General features: G+C 35.7%; 1 protein-coding gene across 3 annotated transcripts in view; it reads right to left on the reverse strand.

The window, feature by feature from the left end:
- Nucleotides 1-209: 209 nt before the first annotated feature.
- The window catches only part of LOC114356874 (glutathione hydrolase 1 proenzyme), a 48,163-nt gene continuing 29,981 nt past the window's right edge, over nucleotides 210-18,391 (reverse strand). For all 3 annotated transcript variants that reach the window (XM_028310242.1, XM_028310241.1, XM_028310240.1), the window contains 8 exons: nucleotides 16,082-16,302; nucleotides 11,147-11,336; nucleotides 10,161-10,373; nucleotides 5,406-5,655; nucleotides 4,448-4,638; nucleotides 2,932-3,172; nucleotides 2,386-2,499; nucleotides 210-1,829 (listed from right to left, as the gene is read on the reverse strand). In XM_028310242.1, the coding sequence (XP_028166043.1) occupies nucleotides 1,680-1,829; nucleotides 2,386-2,499; nucleotides 2,932-3,172; nucleotides 4,448-4,638; nucleotides 5,406-5,655; nucleotides 10,161-10,373; nucleotides 11,147-11,336; nucleotides 16,082-16,302 (1,570 nt within the window). In that variant the 3' untranslated portion in view covers nucleotides 210-1,679. The remainder of the gene's footprint in view (nucleotides 1,830-2,385; nucleotides 2,500-2,931; nucleotides 3,173-4,447; nucleotides 4,639-5,405; nucleotides 5,656-10,160; nucleotides 10,374-11,146; nucleotides 11,337-16,081; nucleotides 16,303-18,391) is intronic.

Consider the following 18,391-nt stretch of genomic DNA (forward strand, 5'->3'; position numbering starts at 1 on the left):
AAAAAATCATAATCCTGATATCGGACTTATGCATCTAATTTTGCTCAATCCATGATACTGAATAAACATTTCTTCTTTCTTTGGCTTGACGTGGTCTCAGTGATGCACATAATTAAATTTTTCGAATAATTCAACTGAATACGTACCCAGGAACTCTGAATCTTTAGATAAGTAAGTTTGTGAAAAAGGAGGAATAAATAAAACACATATTAACATGTAAAATTTATTAATAACGACTGCATACCTAGTATAGTCATACGTGGTATTGGATACCGATAAATTACTTAATACTGCAGTAGTACTGGGAGCGGCGGGCACACTTGAAGCATTCGGACATACATTGTGACACTTTCATATTATAGACACTCATTCTATTACAGCTAGGTTTAGACGAACGATATACAAGCTTATATTTATGTAAGAAATGTTACTGTGGCTTTTTTACACTCGAAGGACCATAATCTTTTTGTGCGTATGTTTGTGACTAACGCCCGTATTCACAAACAATGCTTGCTTTAGTAAAGCAGCAAATCGAACGCACAGCATTGAATAGAGCTCTGTGTGGTTCGTGCGTGTGTCACCCTGTGCGTCCACGCGCACTGGGAGACCTCATAGTAATGTTTGTAAATACGGGCGTAATTGTAATTAGCTTGTAGAATTGCTCGTCCAAAATTAGCTTACAACTATTGATCATCTAATCTAACAATAAGTCAGAATTATTTGTAAAGTAAATGCTAGGTTTGTAAGAACGCATTCTTGGCATCTTAATTTAGTATTAAAAATGGACATTCAATGAATATTATGTACAAAATGTATTTCTGTTCCTTCTTTCAAAAAACTTATTCGGCCTCAGATTAAAAAATGAGTTACTGGGAAAAGTGTTTTAGATGACCATAAGGTCGAATATCAAATATCACCTAAACGAGATTCAGACTTGTGATATAGATAATTTTAGAATCCTATTCTAAAGATACTCTATCTATCACATTCCTTATGTTTCCGAACAACCGCACCATTTTACCATTCATAATTGCCGAGCACATTTCAGACTATAAGTTTAATTTAATTATACTTTCACTTAAAGAATGTAATATTGTCGCATTTTTGTATCAGGATAAAACAAGTTGCATGTTAGGATTGAGACTGAGACAAGATTCTTATACCGACAACACTGATATCAAGACATCTCTACTTATTTCCAAAAAGACTGGTTTTAAGATTACTCTCTAATGATTTACTTGTTCCTGTCTCTGTAGTATTACTAACTCTGTCCCAAGGGTAGGCTCTATAAAATTTGAGATATTATACATTAAATATACCTTTGTTGCTTCATCACAAAAGGACCTATCGTACTTTTATTGAGCGTTCCAATACAATACACGATTTTTAATTGTTTTGAAGACTGTTCGATCAAATCTGTAGGCCAAGTTAAGGTACAGTTATGCATGCTCATTACTAGCACGAAAGCATACCATTATTGTGAAATTGCTACATAGTAGCATGTGTGTCGAAACATTGGTAATAATAAGCATGCTCATTTCGAATTGTTTAGCACGCTCGTTTTAAGCATGCTAATTTTAATGTTGAAATGACTATCAAAATCAATCTTCGAGCAAACATATAGGGCCGTTAATTTTTAGGTAATCATAGAGCCACCCTTGACAGTTTCCCTGGACTATCTAGTCCATACCAGCCACGTCCCCGCCTTTTCTGAAGTCAGCATTGGCGAAGATGCCAGTCCTGTTTCGGTAAAGGGCGCAGACTATGGAACCCCTGCCTCTGTAGCGAACCATGCCGTGGCCTTTCTCGCGAAGGCCCCTCACGATATCCTGAAAAAAGAGGTGTATAGTGATTAGGATAAAAAACTTTAGATGGAAGTACCTACTTAGACAGAAGTACTTAAAAAATAAAAAAATATATGATTATAGTCTTAAAGGTTCTGTATGTCCCATTGCCTTAATCGGACGGTACGTACTTTTGATTTGAATACATAACACTCTTTTAAATGGCAGTTATTTTACTGTTGAATTAAAATTACTTATACAGGTTCTACTCTAAATTCTTTTATCAATAAGTAGGTAGTACATAGTTTATATGATTTAACGTGCAGTTGTACATCAGAATACTTTTATTCCGAAATCCTATGCCACAGAGTTTAGGTTGTTCTTCAGCCATTCGAAGTTTAACGCCCGTATTCACAAACATTATATTACTATTAGGTCTCACAGTGTGTGTGGACGTACAGGGTCACACGGTGACACACAAACTAATCACAGCTCTATTCAACGCTGTGCGTTCGATTTTCTGCTTCCCTTAAGCAAGATTCGTTTGCGAATACGGGTATAACTTTGTTGACGATGGAAGTAGTAGTTATTGTATACTAACCTCTACAACTCCAAACTCGTACTCCACAGTCATTGGGAAGATCTGGTGGTGGATGCGGGCCTCATCCACGGCCTCTTTGATGGTCTGGTCGAACCACAGCTTGCGTATTATCACCTGTTAAAACATTGGGTTTGTTATTGCGCGGAAAGTTCATAACAATACTGGTATTGCTGCATATTTAATGTATGTTTCATCATCTTTCATTGTTTGCTTTTCGATATGATCGATTTTATTTGTGCGATGTCCACATGCTTTTGTAAAATGTTATTATTTAAGACCCAGTTAGGTAGAGAACTAAGGTTTACAACTTCTTTCCCTTCATATACCACTTGTATAGAATATCGACGATACTAAGCCCGTTCCTCTTCTAAAACCACAATACTATAACCCTTCATCTAACTTTAAACTATTTGCCAGTCAGTTAAGTCTTCTTTCAATTAGTCCAAATACTTACTCTAATAAAAAAGTTGGTCCAAAGATTCGGACTTTGTCAAAAATTTCCTCATACTATACTATTATTACGCTCCACTTTCTACCAGGACTTACCATAGCAACAGCAGTCGTGATCTTCGTGCCCCCAGAGGCTCCGATCACCATCTTAGCGTTCCCCATGTTATCTACAATGATGCTCGGGCTCATAGACGACAGAGGGCGTTTGCCCGGCGCGATGAAGTTGGCAGGAGAAGGGTCCAGACCGAAGGAGTTCTTGAAGCCAGCAGAAGAGAAGTCGTCCATGACGTTGTTCATCACTATACCCGTATTGAGAGTTGTGAAACCGGCGCCGAAGCTGGAAAAGGTTGAACTTTTAGGTCTTGGTAGTGGTCGAAATATTTTGAATCTTATTGAGTTGGTGTAAGATCTTTAAAAAATCGTAAGATTCCAAAATACGAAAATAGTGTTTGGGAACATCTCTGCTGTTTTCGAGACGCCATAATTTCTGTACAATTTAGGGTGGATTCGATTCGACCAAACAACGGTAAATTCTAAAAATATCTTAGAATAAATCGTCAATAATTTTCATATATTTCCCATACTGAAACTGTCAATGTGCCAGTTATACCAGGAGTTATTCTCGGATAAAAGTTTGGTCGAATCGGGCTTTAATCAAGCTTATTATTTCAACAAAATAGGTACTGAGAAAAGAGCAGCTGCATTACTGTCCAAGACATCTGACTCAAACATCTTGCTTATGTTTTGAATATCCAGTTTTCAACGACTGCAACATTGTCATTCCATCTTTAGGCTAAGGTCACATTGGTCATGCGATCTGCGTCTACATCGAGACCATTATGGAAAACAGACGCAACATTCGATAACCTCTGAAGAGATATTTGTTGTACTATAAACATCAATATTTTGACGTCACTTATTAAATTATGTATTTCTGGGAGTGAAACAAGCGGAGACAATATTTAGTATGTATTACTACCCTACTTCTAATTGATTTGAAATAGTCATAGTGTGTCAGAGCCTTTAGTCGGTGATTACAAAAATGTTGTTTGCGTCCAAATTCACTGACGACATCTTACACTTTATTATAAGTGCTATTTTGTTCTGTGTCTGGTTGCTGCGTCGTCAATTCTATGACCCCGCGAGTACTTAGGTTACTGCACCCGTATAAGGTTGTTTGACTACATACTTCTAAAATTGGTGAAGATATTCAAGTAAGTACATAATGTATTCATAAAAAAATTCACTTGCAAAAAATACTGCCTCTGTACCACTGTACGGAGAAATTGGTAAACCTGTCGTTTCCAAATGTGATGCTGAAGGTCGTGGATTACAGTCCTACGTAAGGCAGTTTATTTTGGTGAATCATCTTGCTTCAGATATTCTTATTTGGTGATCTTTGGAAACAAGAACATGACCTAATACTTAACTTCGAACTTTGTTCTTCTGATTAAGTTCGTTGCGGGTCTAGTTTAAGGGTTTTTATTGATGGTCAAGCTGTAGATCGCTACACAGGAGTTGCAGCGGTGGGAATGAGAGGTTCCCAATAGTCCCGTATACCTATTTGGCATTACAAATGCAGAAATTCCAACTAAATTCCAAGTATCCTTACTAGAAGTTGATGGAGCTGGTGACAGATACAGCGTCTCCGTTGCCAGCTATGATGGAGATGTGGGCGGTGCCGGCATCCTCCTTGGTGTAGCGCACGGCCCCATACACGCTGGAGTCATTGCTGGTATGGGCATCATTGATCTTCTCTCGGATGGAATCGCCGAACTCTGGTCTTGACACGTCGGCTATCAGCTGAAAAAATATAAGTTTTTGGCGTTAAGGTTACGGAGGGTAATTATGGAGTGATCGATGTGCTTATGGTTTGAAAGAGCCACGCCAGACGTTAGGTATTTGTTACAGGTTTATCCTTTCATATACACAACTATTCAAATTTTGGGATAAAGTAGTAATGGATTGAGAAACATTATCAACAAATAACATGCTTCGTTAGGAGGTAGAAACTTCCAAAAACTTTTCAATGTAGATAAACAAAGTAAATAAATATCGACAGCAATTCCAGATAGGTATTACCTAACTACCAAGTCTGTAAGATAAGACTTGCATTTTTATTTTTACATCTTTATCATCTTTATACAAGTATACTTACCTACTATAGGTAAATAAATGATCTGAGTTATTGCGTTTAACTACGTGACTCACAATATGCAAGCCAAGTAAATGTTACACCCACTGACAAAATATTTTGAATCAGCGAACGTAATTCATGCTGAATAGCTTAAGAATTCTGCTGATTTCAATTCAACAGAAAAATATGTTAATGAGTCAATGAAAAATGAAGATATTTTGTGGGACAAATTAAAATTTACAATAAAAAGTCGTTTCCTGGTGGAATTTTCATAATATTTTTCTGATGAACTAGCTAATGATCATCAGTTTTTGTGAAACATAACTATAGGAACCGTCTCAATTAAGTCCTTATTGAAACTAAAAACACAAAACCAATAACAGTTCATCTAAATTTAGAAGCTATAATTCCTCATCCACAGACTCTTTCTTACCTCGTTCAGATCCAAAAAGGCCGCATCTCCCAGCTTAGTCCTAGTTGCGTACGCGTACTTGAACGCTTCAATAATCCTGTGGTACGACAGCACCTTGTCCTGCGTGCTGTTGATACTGTCCCTGGTGAACTTGTATCCTTTAAGCACATTAAGGATGTAACCCAGGATGAGCCCGCTGCTAGGAGGGGGAGGGGCGTAAAGGGTGTCCCCGCCGCCGATCGAGAATGAAATCGGCTCGCTGATCTTGGCCCTGGTGGAAAGCGGGCAAGTGTGAGTCAGGTTAGCGCACGCTAGTCCATGATATCGTATAATGGACTCACGAAGGCAAGTGAGCTTATTTGTGTGTGTACGTGTACATGCACATAACGATAGTGTAATGTCTATCAAAAGTTTTGAAAAACTAACAGTAGCGAGCCACCACACGTGTATAGCACACTCGCCTTCGTGAATTGCAACAACAATGTACTTTTATAAAAAGGGAAACCTGTCATGAGCTATACAGGGTGTCCCGTAATGTAACGTCAAGCCGGAACTGGGTGTTGAGGCAAGTTGTGCTGGTTATCAGAAAAATATAAAAAGAAATCTATGTGGCATATTTTAAAAATAATAGGCATTTTAAAAAAATCAAAAAATTTTACTCCAGGTGACGGTCCTTTTACTCGTGTTGCCACAAATCTTCACTTTTTCCAAATTTTTTTTTTGTTTTGTAACCCTGAATAATGCTTCTCTAAATTGTTATCAAAATTACAAAACCAGCTGCTCCAACTTGGATGAAAAAAATACATTATTCCCAAAAAAAATATCAAAATAAAAATTTTGCCTAGTTTAAACTGACTGTACTGAAAAAAAAAATGTACTACGCGAGTGTGGCAAGTGACGTCATAATTTGGCGCATTTAGTAAGGATTCCAAAATGGTATAACACTTTGTAAAATCTTGCTGTAACTGTCGACAATTTTTATTTATTGGAAATAATCCCGTTTTTCATTTTATCTACCTTGGTTAAAAATATTATTCTAATGTGCCCAAAATTCAAGTTTCTGGCTTAAGTGAGGTGGAGAAGTCATTTTAAAAGGTATGAGCGGGACGGAGAGGGCCATCTTACTAAGCAGGGATGTTATGGATATCCGTAACCGTAACCGAAACTATCGGATATCCGAAATAAAAAAATATCCATAACCGTAACCGAAACTGATTCAAAAGTTACGGATAGTTTCGGATAAAGGCCAAACTCCAAAACTCTATGAAATCTGCAGTATACACGCCACAGCTGCAATGCCGCGCTGCCGATTTCATAGTTTTGCAGTTTGCGGTTGCAGTTTGCGGTCTGCGGCCCGTCTTGGAATTGTACCTTAAAATATCTTAATATTTGTTACCAACTTGTCTGGCATTCGCTGGCACCATCTAATATGCCAGCCTCTTTTACCTTTATCATACATAGGTGTCGTCTTAGTTGGTACATAAAGTAGCTATGTGGGTCACGCAGCATCTTGCTATTTGAATTATACCTACTTTTTTGAAATTCTAATAATTCCGTAACTGAAATTATCCGAGACTTTCGGATAATCTGAAATGATTTCATATCCGTGACCGTAACCGAAAACGGTATAATATTATTCTAATATCCGTAACCGTATCCATAACCGAAACTTCATATCCTTATTATCCCTGTTACCAAGTACAAGTGCAGGCAGAGCAGGTAGTAAAGGCGCGCGCGCAAGGGGTGACTTTTGTCACAGTATGTCAACTACTAATTACTGTCATGGTGACAAAAGTTTCTGTGACTGACTGTACGGTAGAAGTCACAGAAACTTGAATTTTGGGCACATTAGAATAATAATTTTTAACCAAGGTAGATAAAGTTAAAAACGGGACTATTTCCAAAAAACCAAAAATTGTCGACAATTACAGCAAAAATTTACCAAGTGTTATACCATTTTGGAATCCTTACTAAATGCGCCAAATTATGACGTCACTTGCCACACTCGCGTAGTACAATTTTTTTTCAGTACAGTCAGTTTGAACTAGGCAAAATTTTTATTTTGAATTTTTTTTTGGAAATAATGTACTTTTTTCATCCAAGCTGGAGCAGCTGGTTTTGTAATTTTGATAACAATTTACAGAAGCATTATTCAGGGTTACATAACAAAAAAAAATTTGGAAAAAGTGAACATTTGTGGCAACACGAGCAAAAGGACCGTCACTTGGAGTAGAATTTTTTGATTTTTTTTAAATGCCTATTATTTTTAAAATATGCCACATAGATTTTTTTTTATATTTTTCTGATAACCAGCACAACTTGCCTCAACACCCAGTTCCGGCTTGACGTTACATTACGGGACACCCTGTATACTATCAGTCTAAATCTTATAACTAACATTTTCAATGTATCGCTGTTGGTTTCTATAAATAAATAAATAAATAAACTACTCAGGGTGATAAACAAAAAACATTTGCGTTGGGTATTGGTGTTTTGTGAGAATGGAAAGTTCCAGTCTTCTTAGATATTATTTCATGCCATAACGAACTTAGTTCGTCTTGATAGACCATTTATAAACAGTTGATAGTGAAATGAAAACAGCAGCACAATATTTGTCCACACAATTCTTTCTTTCTTTTTAGAACATTTGCGAGTGCAATTTTGATTTACACGTTTACACTTACAATTTTCTCTTGAAATATTTAGCTTAATATCAAGAAATGCAATTATTTTCAGCGACCATTTGGATCACTTCATTTGCTATATAGCTTATCATTCATAAAATAAATAATTTCAACATATTTTTAAATATTACAATAGGTACCATTATTTTATAACAGTGCATATAAAGTGACTCATTTACTTATAGCTGGGTATTATGATACATTTTCTAGAATATTTGTACAGGTGCTGGAGTATTTTTCACATTTCAACAATACTTAGTGCGCTATATTTGCGATACCACACATAAACCGGGTAAGAATTTTTTATGAGTCATTAAGACATGAATTTACGATAGCATTATCGCTATTATACATGGAATGTTAATCAAGTGAAACGCAGTAAACTTGGAAAACTTGGCTTGTTACATTTCGTTTAATTAAATGTACCTACCTAAATTACAATTCATACAGGGTAGGTACAATTTCGATATAGATATGACTGGCAAAGGTGACTAACGCTAACATTCGAAGACAGCAATCACTTAAAATCCATACCCGAACATTTTGGTCGGTGAAACGTGATTTTGTCTTTCTATGGCGACTCCCAAATATCTGCTGTATTTAAGTGTAAAATACTTATTTAATTTAAGGCAATCTCTATAAATATCTTTAGTGAAAATAGGTATGTTTCTTACGCCACTTCTCAGCGTATATAAGTTGGTATTGGACTTGTATATATTTGAGACGTGCTTTCCCTTAAAAGGATCTATCCTACTACTTAATATAGAATTAGAATTTGATGTGTATCGAGATTGACCCAAACTCGTACCTGGACTTAGTAGGCTTATAATAAGGTACTTAGCCAGGCTGACTCTACCTACACTTAAGAAGCTCATATTAATTGTTGGCAGGCTTGAATCTATGTTCTAGTTTTAATCGAGATTTTATTGATGTTAACAATGATTATTTATCAATTAAAAACTAATTTTATTAATTACTACAGATATCGAGTAACAACAGAATCGTAACATTATCGTCAGTTATTACCTACTACTACTTCCTGCAACTCATTTTGGTTAGAAAGTTAGTTTTCCTCAAGTTACAGCTTCTGAATTCGATTTCCAAATGGTTCACACACTTTACTAACTTACTTAGTGGTGAGTGGGAGATTAATATGCGATAATAAAAAGCGTGGGTAGGAAATTAATGTGCTGAAATTAATCATGTCCTCAATGTTTATTTACAACCTCTTTATCAGTAATTGCTTCGAATTTTGTTTAATAACATACTTAATACCTACATAAGTACGACTTACATTCGTATCTTGAAATGATAAAAATGTTTTGGCTTCTAGTGCAGTGTTTAATAATTGTTTTTTTTACTATCCACAATACTTAATTAATAAACTTACTGACCAATTAAAAACGTTCCTGACCTATTAGTCGGAGTCAAGAGTTACACGGCTGCAATAAAAAAGTTTTTAAGCCCGATTGGATCAAATCATGACAGAGTTCTCAACTCTGTCATGATTTGATCCAACTGATAGGGAAACGATGAGTAGGTATACGGTTCTCAAACTTTCGGACTTTCATGCTGTAATGGTGTCTTGCAATTTGTCAGACCTCGAAGCTGTAGACAGGTACCTACTTATATCCCGAAGGTGTTAATTAGGTAAGTACGAGTGGTAGGTACACCAGTGGAATTATTTTGAAAGGAATCTTCCCCACTACAGCAGATATCGGCTTATAAATAGGTTTGATGATATTAGAAACTTTATATCATGCGCTTAACCAGGTTATTGATAGCAGATATGGTACCTACTTACTGCTACTGCTCCTATCTTTCAATTATGATAAGACAACATGAATAGATTATTTGAAAACCAGTAAAAGCTATGTACCTACATACGTTTGAAAGTTAAGCTTTCATCTGACGCGCGACTCATAGATTTCAATAGCTTTGTCCCCCATTGGTGGATATAGATATTTTCTCATGTCACCAGTGGACAAATTTTGGGGGACATGAGGTAGGATGGACATTATTATCAGAAGAATTGAGGTTCAAAGTTTGGGATTGATGAAATGAGCTTGAATTTATTATGAAGGTTACTTACTCGTAGTTCCTCAGATCGTCAGCGGTGATAATGCTTCCAGCTCTTTTCAGGTCATCCAAGAAGTCGTTCGCCAGACTTCCATTGTAGAGCTCGTCTCCTCCCTTCTCGGCGATCCTTCGGAGGGTGTTGCAGTAAGCCTCTGCCGGCTTCACGATCACTCCAGGCTTCTGGAACTCCTCTTTCCTGAACTTGTCTTGTGTGACGTATACTTTGCTGGAAGACAAAAGGGAAACCACGAAATTATTAATAAAATAAGTAGGTAAGTATTTGGTATAGCGGCTATTCTACTATGCCTTCCCGTCTCTCATTCCGATCTCTGTAACTCCAGTTATAGGATCTATAGTTTGTTGTTGCCGAAATAAAATTAAAAATTTATTTTACGAGGGTTTTTATGTAAGTTTCGATGGGAATGTCATGCCCAAATGTGAATGGAGCTTTCGAATTTTACGAGAATCTAAAATCGTGATTTTATTATTTCATATAGCTAGTGACTTCAGTTTTTACGTCATTGCCGGAACAAATGTATTTTTAAAGTTATTTAAGTTAAGTAACGAAAATTCGCACTCGATATTGCTGGTAACGCAGAAATTAGAAACGTACCTAATTTAATTACTGAAATCCTTTACGAAAGAAAAGAAAGTAGCCTAATCCCTAAAGTAGATTATGAGTAGATAGGTACCTAGTTGATTTATAGGTATTGTCGGTTACGAGTAATAATATAATCTGAAACTAATTAATTAGGTAAGTTTGCTGAAGAATGTGAAAGATATGAATTCTTAGCCTAACAACAATGTAACTTCGTTTTAACAAAAACTCAAATTTTCTCTTCTAGGCTTAATAGAGAAATGATACGTCAATACAAACACAATAAAAACCTTTCAACTAAAACTGTTAAACTACCTTTCTACTCATTTATGAATAAAAGATAGTCTTTAACTATTGCTGCTAAATAATTAAAAGTTAACTGAACATTTAAATGAACCCACCTGAGGTTAGGGTCATTCTTGATCCAGGAAGCGGTATTGATGCCATCATAGAGCGCCTTGGAGATCTGGTAGCCGTTCTTGCAAAAGTCCAGCGTTGGGGCGACCAGGCTTTCCCACGGGAGGCGACCCCATCGCTGGTGAGCTGCCCACATACCCCGGAGTTCTCCTGGGACTCCCACTGCTAATGGACCTGGGAGGAAAAGCGTTCTTATTATTGGGACTATTTTTGCGTCTTGTTACCATGGCTGCTACTAGTGTATATGTAGTCATCCGTAGTTTAACTGTTATTATTAAAGACTAAACCATCAAAGGCCAAGAGGGTAAGATGGTTCGAATTGGAAAGCTGAACTGTCACCAATGACTACGATCTCCACCATACTTACCCGCAGCGAAGTTAGGTATTCAGAAGAAAATAGGAGCAGTGTAAAGTTCATCAAGTTTTGTCTAACTTTTTGAATTATGCGGTGGGATATAATTAATGTACAATTTGGAAATAAGTAAAGTGTATCTAATTGGTACATTGCTGACTTATCAACCCTAATAAAAAAAATAGGATTTTGTGCTTCAGATCAGAGGTTACGATACAGCTATGACCGATAAGTACCTATACAATGTCAGAAGGAAACTCGGTTGTTACACCTGACAGTAGAAGGACGAAGAAGTATAATTTAATAGACGACTTTGATTCCTGATCTACCAAACCAAACCAAAATCTGATTATTTTAAAAGTCGCACGCATGAAGCCGCGGGCGCGGGCGCAGACAGCCTTCCGAACCAGATGCAAGAGAAAGCTCGGGTGAAATTCGCACGAGTTAGCCCGAGACGTTCTCTATTGGGTGTCATGGTATTAATTGTGGCAGTTGCAATGCACTGGTAGTTGCGTAAGCGTCGAATAGGTATTGGCAATTCATCAATAATGATCGGGAAATGTAGGATATTGGCACACCAATTTTCACCCCAGATTCATGTGCATTATTATTTATTTGATTAGGTAGTACCTATGTTAAATTTATGTAAATGGTAGTTACAAATGTCTATTGGATTGGATCACACCATTTTCACACTAATAATGTAAATTACTTTTAGTTAATTTTTAAACACATTTTATTTATTATATCCTTGAAAAAAACCTGTAAAATTAGATTTTCAACAGCTAGCTCTGTTCTATGTACAAAATTGACCTGCATGTAGTACCTACTCTATGAAATTGGATACAAGACAATATATTCACATAAAACACACGCAAATAAACTCCGCAGTGGTACTCGTAACAATTACCGTGATATTGTGTAACATAATCGCTTGATGACTTTCAACAACGCGGGAGAGAGCACTTTATGTAAGTGCACACATGTTCTAATTTACATGAAAACATTTATGAGTACCGGTAACATGACTAAAAAATCAAAGTATTTTTTAAAGATTTTGTACCTAAAGGATGCAAACAGGACTGTCTGACTGTAGAGGTGAAGGTGGAAATGACATATTATGTGGCAAAAACATGAATTTATTATTAAAATCGTCATATTCATTAGCACCATAAAGTCACCGTCAATGGTATCATGTCGGTTCATCGTTCTATATTTCAGAAATAATATATTATGTTTTTCAGTCGCATATTATTCACTCTTTATTTTAACAGCACTTTTGTAGACTGTTTGGACAATTGTTGCGGAGAACAATGTAAAATTAATTACAGAAAGTAATACGAAACGCCTAGACTAGAACGATGATAATAACAAACATTCCAGGCACATTTTAAAATAATTTGTGTATTCATCTACGTGACTATTCAACAATAATAGATAATAGTCTAACTCTAATGAGAACTACTATTATTTGATTGTTTTCTTATACTACCATTATGGTGACCTTAAAAGTCGGCGGACTGAGTTAATATTATTTTAGTCACAAATTGCTTTATGTAGAGCACAATGTATCATCATTTAGATGGAACCATGTCAAATGTAATTTACTTGACCACCAATATGACATAAATAAAACATTAATGACAATTGTTAACTGGCTAAATTCTAATAATTTAAAAACAAATATTGACAAAACATGTTACATAAATTTTAATAATTCTATACAAAATATGAACATAAGTTATCAAGGACAAGTACCTACTCAAACATGCAAATAGTGTTAGATTTCTGGGTATAGAAATAGATAATAAATTAAATTGGAAACAACATGTAGACAAGGTTTGTAATAAAATTAACAGATTTTCATTTGTTCTGTACAAATTAGTAAAAACAGCAACAAGGACAACAGCTCTCACAGCCTATTTTGCATATGTCGAATCAGTGCTTCGTTATGGGCTGATTATCTGGGGAAACAGTACTGATTTGCAAAGGGCATTTATAGCTCAAAAAAAATGTGTTAGGGCAATATGTGGTATAGCACCGGACAATTCATGTAAGCCACTATTCAAGTATTTGAACATCCTACCATTACCCTGTCTATATGTTACGGCTAAAGATAGTTGTGAAAATAAACTTAAGTTTAGCCGGCTAAACTTAAGTTTATCTTCGAGAAGCAGCTAAAGTACGATAGCATGTTAGTTTGCGTCGTGATATTCCATCTTTAGCCGGCTAATGTGCACATTAGCCAAAACGAAACGGCTAAAAATGTATTCGATGGGCGCGCGCGCGCCAGGCCGGCGGAGGGCTTGAGGGGGCAGTGGGGAGACAATGCGCGCGCAGTTTTATTTTGTTTTATTTTGTAATTTTAAATACCTACAGAAGATTCAATTGTAATGACCAAATGGTTCCTTATTATTTTATTTTAATGATTAGGTAGTTATTGTTTTAAGTGATTAATATTTTGTAATTGTAATAATTGTAATTTTGAATACCTACATAGGTACATAAAAGTATGTGTAATGAAAGTGATTATTTTTTAACACGTTCCGCCGCGGTAACGGCACATACCTACAGTAAAGGTGGAATTCATTCATATTATGGCAGTACGGGTCTCGCCGTTTTCACGAAAATCAATCTAAAAAACACTACGGCAACAACCGTCGATTTTACATTAGAGTTTCATTGAGAGCAGACTTGTTGTTGCAAAATATTGTGAACAACAGTACGGGTATAGGTGTATGAAACATTTATGTGAAGATTGTTAGTGTCATATTGTACTGGAGTACAGCGTCGGAACGTGTTAATAAAGTTTTCGTGTCAAAATAGTAAACATTATTACATTGTTTCCTTTTCCATTTCCTTCTACATTTTTAGCCAAGGGCCTGCGGTCACACTTAAGTTTAGCCGGCTAAAGATAGAAGAAACTAACATTAACACCTCGTCGAAGATAAACTTAAGTTTAGCCGGCTAATCTTAAGTTTATGTTCACACCTATCTTTAGCCGTAACATATATATACTTGAAGCTGCAAAACTAGTTAAACAAAACCCCTATCTTTTCAAAAAAGCCAAAGACGTTTTCCCACGTAATACTAGGAATTGCAATAGACTAGTCCTTGAGTTCATCCCAAAAAGTACTCGTATTCAAAAAAACTGTTTCTGCATGTGTGTCCAAATCTATAATAAACTTCCTCAAGATATTAAAGAACTGTCCTTTAATCAGTTTAAGACCACATTGCAAAAGTGGCTTGTCGCGCGATTATTCTACTCTCTCCAAGAATTTTTAAGCTATAGGGAATAATCAGCAAAAAGTAATACCGTAATAATTATATGTAATATCAATATTTCTTCGATATATTTGCATGCTATTGTTGATGGCTGGATAGGTGATCATATTTTGTTATTTTCGACCTTCTGTACACCCTATTCAAAGACAAATAAATATTTCTATTTCTATTTCTATTTCATTTTATGCCTTCATAGGTCAGTGCCAGGCAATAGTTTCATTTAATTTTGAGATAATACAGAAGCACGATTTTATGTTTTCCATATCATTTTATACTAGCAAGCAAAGTCTGAGCCCGTCATATTAATTTCGGTCACCATTGTTATAGAGCAATACGGAAATATATCGTGCGTGATACACATATCGTTTTTGTAACTAGAACAACTTTAGTGACCTACAGTATACTACCTACTTATCCAGAGTTCAGTAGATATAAACGCTACTTATAAATATAGGTAGGTACTTACTGAAACTACTAAATTGAGAAATGAGATTTTTTAATTCAATTTTCATTCGATTTCATAATTTGTAAATTAAATAATTGTGAAACTCGTCATCTGAGTGATAGTCAGTGACGCATTGAAGACTACAATATCGTTAATCATTTTATTACAATAATATCATTAATTATTTTACGTGGAAAAAAATGAACCCATTTAATCATACCGTGTCTACGTCAGTTTTCCGGTCGGCTGGTTACGATAACCTTGCTGGATGCTTTGTTTTTTGTATTGGGATAGATAAAGCAACAAAAACAAAAGCCAATATTTTGCCCAATACCTACGATTACGTTTACTTACCTTCAATTTTTGTAATTGATGATGACTATTACACCAAGAAATCTGTATAAGAGTAAGATCTATACGATCGTAGACCCATGATCATCTGGAGAGAAGGAAAATTCTTATACTAATTCTTAATTTGCAATCAATATTGTTTAGGTAGGTAGGTCACATCTCCTAATGTGTGGATGTGGGTAGTAATCATTGAGGTCACTGCATTACGTAAGAACTTAGGTACATATTTGATATCTATCGATTGGTAGTTCAGCTTATGTACCTACTTACGTGCTATGTATATCCTTGCAGAGTACGCTGACCATAAACCTACCTGATATGGGTGGAATATTTTTGAATCCACAAAAAGCTCTTGGCTTGCATCTCAACTGATGGAAAGTAATGATCTTCACCCGGAATCCTCAACCACAGAAGAACTGGTTATCTTTAACTGTCGGAACACAACAATTGTGTTAACATTGAAGACAATATAACTAAGAGTGGTACCTTTTTTGGCTTTATCCGAATCCCCATGGTACATGTCAGGCGTAGCGGCGGCTGGTGCGGTCTCCCTGGCGTTGACGGTGTATGCCTTCTCCTCCTGCTTGATGTACACCGTCATGAAGAAGCCCCCGCCGATGCCCATGCTCTGCTGGTTGAGCAGGCTGTTGCAGAACATAGCAGCGATCGCCGCGTCCACTGCCGAACCATTTTTCGTGAGGATTTGTCTGGAATCACGAATTTCTTAGTGAGGATTTGTCTAAAATTACATAAATTAACAGATAAAACACTTTGCGGTATAGTAGATATAAATCGGCTTCTTATAAAACCTACAGGAATTTTTGTACTAATTTTGTACTCTGCTGATCTTTTAAGAAACCCTGACACATTTCTCTTATAACCAATGTCACACTTTCTAGAGTTTAATAGTCAAAATAGACTATAAGCTCATAAGTATCAGATCTTTAGCTAAATCACTGTTTTTTTTTTCTTCTAACCTTAGCTAAAACCATTGTCTAGTTTTAAAACTTTACGAGTGTTTTAATAATTTTCGAACAAAGTGTAAGATTAAGACGCAGTTTATTTACACGTGAGTAAAAACTTGTCTGTGTGACATTTTGATACTGGTTACGTAACTCAAGGCTAAGTAGATTGTTTAATAATAAACCCAAATAAACAAAGACGGATAAGTATAATCAGTTTGATAGCGGCTGATTACTGATATTTATAAACAAATCAACAAACAGGTTTATCTCTCCACACAAGGACAGTTGAAAACTTACATAACGTACAACCTACAGGCATTAGAACTATAAATTTGTAAGAAGTTAGGTACTAAGTACTTCATTTACCTACTTATTTAATGTCTATTTTCATTATATACTACTTACAATCTTTTATTCATTCATTGAATCACATGAGTATTACATCATGTTATTTTCTTTGCTGAAAATGTAATGAAAAACTTCCTATTTTTGCTGGCATTATTTTAGCTCTTGCCCTTGTCGTGACCCTGAAGGTGGTCAAGGGTATGTATGACATAGGACTTTTAGAGGTCTATTTTGGAATGCTCTACTATTAAAAAAGTCTAGTATGTATTTAAACATTAAATAAATAATAAATAAATGTCCTTGGACATTTTACACTGCTCTTCTAGTCCCAAACTAAGCAAAGCTTGTACTATGGCACTAGACAACGGATATAAACATACTTAAATACTTTTTTTTTTAAATACTTATTTTTACTATTTATTTCCTTTTAGCCATCATTTGCTCTTTCAGCTTTTGAGAAGTCTTTGAAAAGAGCACGTGCCCCTACGATGTAATTTCTGTTATTCTTAAATATGATCTACATGTGAGTTCACAAAAACTATTGAGTTCGTGCCCAAATTTTCATTTAGAAAAACTACAGAACACTTGGCAACAGTGTGAATTAATTGTTTGTTTCAGTCTGCCCCACATAATTCGGTTTTATTGTAGGTATAAATCTAAACTAATATTATAAAGCTGAAGAGTTGTTTGCTTGAATGCGCTAAATCACAGAAGCTACTGGTCCGATTTGAAAAAATATTTTTGTGATGGAGGATGAGGAAGGCTTGAAGCTATATTAAAACAAAGAAAAATGTTGCAAAAAGGGAAAATATCAAACTATTTTCATGCGTCGCGAAGTCGTGGTCACAGCTAGTAAACGATAACTTGGTTGTATTCTAGGTATAATTTGATTGTAAAGTGGATTAGTGGGTTCTCCTTCAGACGTTCCAATGACAAAGTGTGGTATTAATATTTATCGTTTGGTAATTAACTGCTATCACCTACAGACGTGCTTGCAATTAACTCGTATTTACTTAGGCTGGGTTGCACCATCTTACTTTGACTTTAACAAACGTCGGAAATCTGTCAAACTCCATACAAAACACACCGGTTATAGTTATAGTTACTGTTAAAGTTAGGTGGTGCAACTCAGGCTTAGATGCGCTATTATCGTTATATTAGAGGTAGAGGTGATGAAGATCTGTCTTATACAGGATGTAACGGTTAATGATGATATCAAGTCACTGTTCTGAATTTATTGTGATTAAGTTTTCCTGAAAAAATAAACTGCATTATTTATTTTTCATTTCTCCTTATGTTAAATGTTCATTTCTGGCATCTCTGACTATAAAAAGAGCTGTGAGAGAAAAGTTATAACATTTTTTTGGTTTTACTTTTTGCCAATCTTTCTTACATTTTAATTATACCTACCTATCTTATTTGATGTATCTGTAGATATTTTTAACGACCACACGCACCTCGTGCGTTGACCTGTATGTAGTTTATT

This window comes from Ostrinia furnacalis, unplaced genomic scaffold, assembly GCF_004193835.3.
Source record: "Ostrinia furnacalis isolate ACB-3 unplaced genomic scaffold, ASM419383v2 OfSCF2997, whole genome shotgun sequence".
NCBI lineage: Eukaryota > Metazoa > Arthropoda > Insecta > Lepidoptera > Crambidae > Ostrinia > Ostrinia furnacalis.